General features: G+C 45.6%; 1 protein-coding gene across 2 annotated transcripts in view; it reads right to left on the reverse strand.

Annotated features, from left to right (window-relative positions):
- Nucleotides 1-5,129, reverse strand: part of LOC128749466 (metabotropic glutamate receptor 7) — a 95,268-nt gene extending 90,139 nt beyond the window's left edge. The window contains exon 1 of one of the 2 annotated variants that reach the window (XM_053849103.1): nt 3,561-5,126. In XM_053849103.1, the coding sequence (XP_053705078.1) occupies nt 3,561-4,040 (480 nt within the window). In that variant the 5' untranslated portion in view covers nt 4,041-5,126. Of the gene's footprint in view, nt 1-3,560 lie in introns of both variants that reach the window. The other variant, XM_053849104.1, reaches the window with a different exon arrangement.
- Between the last annotated feature and the right edge of the window lie 942 nt (nt 5,130-6,071).

Genomic DNA, 6,071 nt, shown 5'->3' on the forward strand with positions numbered 1-6,071 from the left:
TTAGACAGCTTGTCTGAGGAGGCCGTTTCCCAAGACAGGAGGACAAGACAGAGTTCACCTGCATTCAATGGAAAGATTTTTTTTTGGATGAAGCACAATGGAGAATGTAAACAGCGGCGGTGGCTTAAACGTCCCGCTCAATGAAAAAAAAAAAAAAAAGGATGAATCACTCTCCAAGTGAAAATGGGCACAACCTGTTTGGCGGCTTGAGTGCCATCGTGCTCAAAAGTGCTCTGTGAATGTGCTAAAGAAATCAAGAGGTCCACAACATCATAGCTCCTGCAACAATTCAGAAGTTCGGCTGATTGATTTTATCCTCCCTCCTGTGGCATTGTTGCTTCTCATTTTCCAGCACAGCATGAAAGCCAGTGAAATAAAAACATCTTAGTGGCAAGCGGGCTTCTCCATGGCAACAGTATTGATCAACTCTCCTAGTGCTTAGAAAAAAATCCATCACTCGCATCAATTTTCCAGCATTAACTGTTCGGCAGATTGTCGGGTCATGAATAGAGAGCCATGATATTTAGAATCTGGCAATAAAAATGTACAATCAGACTCTCTAATGAATCATTTGTCACAGCGTGATGCGTGAAATGACCTGATGCTGCTCTCAGGAAACAAAGGGAGGGCACAAGGGCAGCTGGGCAGTTCAGTGTACAATATAGTAAGTCAGCTGCTTGACCCACAAACACGCGAGTCTTCCATCTGACCAGGTGCTCCATCAGGCTTTTGACTTATTATTCAGCATTAGATGTCTTTGCCAAAACACACGTCAAGACTAATGAGACTAAATAGGGCTGGGAGCTCTCATTTCTTATCTCTTATCGATTCTACAGTATCATGTGGCCTCACTAGAAGCTAACAGCGTTATCCTCGACGCGATCATCACCTCTAATCGCCGCAGGTACCTCGTTTGCTGAAGGGCAACCAAGTGTGCTCCAATTCTCTCAGGTGTTCTCATTTAACTGGCAGTTAAGTTGATATTTATTTGGAAATACATTTGGGAAATCGGAGTAACACAGTGCTGCATCATCATGTGTCACCCAGTCGAACACCTGAGGCTGGTTATGTGTTTGGCTGCAGGTAAAAAGCACTGCCAGTCAGTGTTATTATATCATCTCTCTAAATATATATTTCAGTTTGAGCCCTCCAGTGTGACATCCTTATATTTGTTTTGTGATCTACAAGTCAGAAACTAAGAAAACAGGTCACTGGCAGTTCTGGAAAACTCCAGCGCTGTGTGACCCCTGCCTTAGAGAAACCTTTGTACTCTGCACTGACTCAAGAATCAATCAAAGGATTGATTCTTGAGTCAGTTCCTGGAGCTAAAGACACAACACAGGCCACAACAAAGCCCACTATAGCAGAACACATTAAGACTTTAAAAAGTGGAAGCAGTAGATTGTCAGATAAAGCAGATGGAAATTTAACTGAAATCAAAGTTGGTTACTAGCTCAAGGCTTTGAAAGCTAAAAACCACATATTCCAGATGTGATCAGCATCTCTTGGCATTTCCCATCACATCTGTGACTCTCATTGGTTGTCCTCTGTTTTCTTTTGACAGGAATACTCATCTCAAACGTCCTTCAGCCAACCCTGTCTCGCCTCTCTTGTCCTTTCCACTCAGTCCTAATGCGGTAGCATCGCCCCCTTCTACATCTACTTCCTGGCTTTCAACCACACTTCATGTCAGGTCGCACTACTGTCCTATAAAGCCTCCTACTCACTCTTGATCTAGCTTACCAGTGGAATCCAAACTAGACCTTCCACTAACCAGTAAATTATCACATGTTTTATAATTCCTATCCAGGCTCCCAGAACAATTAGGCTTTCACAAAGCTTATGGCTGCAGCTATAGAAAATTGGCGTATCATAAAAGGCAACACCAGTTAAAAGCCTGGACACTATGACCCACTTCTAATTTAATAACAAAAATAATGTGGGGCACTATACAATTTGGCATGAAAGGAATACATGCCCAAACATCAAGAGAGAAATCCTGAAGATGGAGCTTCAAATGGAGTCAGAACAAATGCGCTGAAAATGTGGTCAAATGATAGCGGGTTGCTAAAAGCATGTTAAGCACTGCGATGGTCAGCTTCAGTTTAACAGCTACTTAGAGTGGAGACCATCATTTGTTAAATTGATGTGAAACAAACCCACAATAGGACAGCTGAGCACCAATCTCCGTACCACTGAGCAATTATTCCACAACACCGACTTGAACAGAGCAACTCTTTTTATCTCATGAAAATCATGTGAAATCTGTTATATCTACTTAATTATTCATCCCCTGCATTTCAGAGTCGACTGCAGCAGCTCACATTTGTCCGGCTTATCACTGACTATCACAATTCTCAGCCAACTGGAATTAAAATACACACACTGTTTATATTTCCTTCTTAATTATGAAGCAAATCCTTTCCATTTGCCTCCAAAATGGAGATAGCTGAGGAAACCCCCCTTGAACGACAGAGGCAGTTTGATTCAGAAAACCCAACGCACCTCACCGTTGCATGCAAGACACTTCTATATTCATGTGCAATTACATGAGAACAGGCTCGGTATTCTCAGGAGGGGGTTGTTGAGTTTGGGTGTGATTGTGCCAGGCTGTCAGTGCCCACTCATCCAGACTCTGGAGTGTGACTGGAACAGACGGGAGCTGTTCTTTCAGCACCACCGGGGACAAGCAACAGCACCATCAGCTGTCTCATCCACACTGTGCGTTGGAAGGGGGCGACCACTAGGGGTGCAATAATTAGTCATTTTCTATTCAACAAAATCAGCTGGCGGACCAAGAGTTTCATCATCGAGCATGACACCCAAGGCAGAGTGGAAAATTGTGCTGAGCATACGTGAAGTGGGAAGGCCATCTTGGCTTTACAGCCACTCTCTGAATTAACAATATAGTCGAGCGTCATCCATTCAATGGCTGCTGTTGATTCAAGTGTAAATGTAGCTCATACACAGGAGACTCAAGTATGCCTCAGGCCAAACCAGCTATTTAGACACATTGATTTAAAATGACACACTAACGTGAGATAAGCAAATTTACAGTCAACAGATGAAGCAGTTGTGGGGCAGTTTAATGGCACTCATAACGTTACTGCTGTGTATTCCCACGATATATGTGCAGTCCATCCCACCTTTTTGGATGACAATCCTAATGGTTCTCAGTTCTATTGACACCAAACTGGAGGGCCCTACAAGCTCAAGTTTGGTCTCCTGTCTTCTTCTGCGCTTCTGATAATGGCATATTAATTCACATTTTAATTGAGTCAGAAATGGATATGTGTGAATGAGGTGGCTTTGCATATGAGGAATGAGTTTGGGGATCCCCAAATATATATATAAAAAAAAGGAGGGGGGGTGGAGGGGAGTCGTGAGTGAAATGGCTCCGTTCCAAACTTCTCATTAAGGTACAGGTGGGTTGGAAAAAAAGGACAAAATACAGACATCTCAAAGACGAATTGCTGATATCACAATGCACTGTCGCCATCGTAACCACACGAAGGGGATGACAACGAGATCAAGCTCGTCAGAACGATCACACGACTCACCTGAAAGAGGCGCAGGATGTTGGCGACCATGATCGATACTGAACTCGCCGAGGCTCCGATGACCCCCACCACTTTTTCCGGCTTGACAAACACCGGTTCCCCGCTGGTGCACCGCACATCTGATGTGTCCTTCGTGATCAAGGCTTGGACGAAAGTTAGCGACTGCTCCAGAGCGTAAGTATCCCTGGAACAAGTGTCCAACACCCGGGCGCCCAGGGTGATGTTAGGTAGGAGTTGGTCGTCCTGGTTTATCTGATCCAATGCATACATCATCGCTTCAAGCCTCTGGATCCCGTTCTCTTTTTTGAGGTCCCCACACGGCGTGCCATCAGTGCCTCGGGCGTGGACTGGGAAGAGTCCACCGAGGGTCAAGTGCCCCTCAGTCCGAATAGAATGTGGCGCGTAAGTCTCCTGAGCCAGCGCGGAATCCATCAGAGCCCGAATGAGCCAGAACAGCCTCCATAAGCAGCGCAGCTTCATGTTTAACTTTTAGGAATGTCAGCTATCCGATGATGAAATTAAAAAAAAATCCCCACAGCTGTTAAGAAGTGTGTTAATATCGAGCCATGCCTGTCACCAGGGAGGAGATTCAACAAGCTGGAATGGGGAGCCAAGACGCAGGAGATGGATCAGGCTCGCTGCGCCCATCGCTTTGAATGGTGCAGCTTGTTGATAGTGAAGCTCCTCACGACGATCCGTGTGACCGAATGCTTCACATTTACATCACACGAAAGATCAGAAGAGAAACGAGTAATAATCGAAGCGAATGATTTGGCCTGATTTTCTCCAATTGTGAAGCAGCTAACAAAACTGATCAAATGCAACGGCAAGTGCACGACGCGACGTGGAAACAGTACTACGTCCTAAATCAATATTCAGATGTTATCACCAGCAGAAGTGGGTGACATTGCTCGGACCAACTCCGCGGGAGCGCAGCGATGCTCGGCCGCCTGCGTCGTCCGTCTCCCTCGGGTGAGCACACCATTCCCACAGTCTCAAGGAAGCCAAGGAAAAAGGGAAAAAATGCAGATCTGCTCGCTGAAAAAGCAAGGGAGGTATGATCGGAACGGCTAATTAAAGCCCCCAGTCTTCTTCTGTCTCCGCAACCGGTCGCATTTATACAAAATGAATGAGTCACAGCGAGGGATTCACTGCCGAGTTTGCAGCCCCTTCTTGGTAAAACGTCATCCTCCGGCTGAAAAAAACAGTAGTATCACTTCGTGGCGAGGTTTAGAAGAAGTTGGCACACGCTGTCTTCAGACATCAGATCAACTGGAAGGTAAACAAGACGAACAAATGCACTTATAGACTTGAATAGTAAGACAATTGCTCCTCTGAGAGGCTCTCAGTGCGCAGCATCCGTAATCTCTCCCGCTCTCTGTGCTTCCTCCGTCGCTTTTATCCCTCTACAAAAAGTGGGAGAGTGTTTTCTGTTTGATGTAAGAGAGGTCTGCGGCTTTGCAGAAGGAATGCAGAGCAGCAGATGTGGAAAAAGATCCTTCCTCTTTGAGAAAGTGCTTTTCCTGAAATAGTTTGGATTCATTATGGATGCACCTTTAAAACGGAGGAGAGCTACTGAGGGGGAGGGAGAGGAGGAGATCACACACGTTTGGAGGGGTCCAGGCTCGTCTCCCAGGCAACCCTTCTTCACAAGACCCATCCTACACACACACACACACACACACAGTGCTGGCACCCACATTCACAGCCTGCACTTTTATACGAGCGCGGAGCCCTCGGATTCATCATCATCAACCAACTATTTAATATCACAGGTGGCACCGCTACAAACTTTAATGTTGCTCCAGTTGGACAGAACTTCCTGCCAGTTTGTGACAGGAATCGTGAGGACCATGAGCGTCTGCTCATCCACATTTGTTTTTGCAGAAATGCCCGTTTTAATTGCGACCAATTAAAATCTATTTCAGATAGCACCTTATATTTATGTATCATTGCTACAATAACTTCTACTAAATAGAGCAGAACGTATACAGATGTGGTCACTAATGATGAGTCTCACAGCTGCATGAAGAAAAGACCTGGAGCTACTTTCTGAGGATGTGTCAGTGTAGTAGAAGCAGTGATCACAGGTTCTCATGCAGAGACTGAGGCAGGTCCTTTAACATGGATGAGAGCTTTGCAAACACCCTGGACCAGCAACCCTCCACCAGCAATGATGATGGATGGACGGATCAATAGAAGGACCTCAACTTGTGCTCCAAACCTATCTTTATTGCCAATAAGTTGACATCCATTCTTAGAGTTTGGCAAGCATGACCACTAGGTCAACACACAGTGTATCGCAAGCAAACAAGCATGCGTGAAGGCTACATTCCAGTTCGGACCAACAGAGCTCACATACATCCATCTGTTTTTCTTTGGGAGACATTCCCATGCCAACCAAGACACAGTCTCTCCATCGTCACCTGGGTTTGCCTCAAGGCATCCTCCCACTTGACCCAAGGAGGCATCTCATGTCCCTCTAGCCTAATTCCACACCCTCAAAAAACT

Source organism: Synchiropus splendidus, chromosome 18 (assembly GCF_027744825.2).
Source record: "Synchiropus splendidus isolate RoL2022-P1 chromosome 18, RoL_Sspl_1.0, whole genome shotgun sequence".
NCBI lineage: Eukaryota > Metazoa > Chordata > Actinopteri > Syngnathiformes > Callionymidae > Synchiropus > Synchiropus splendidus.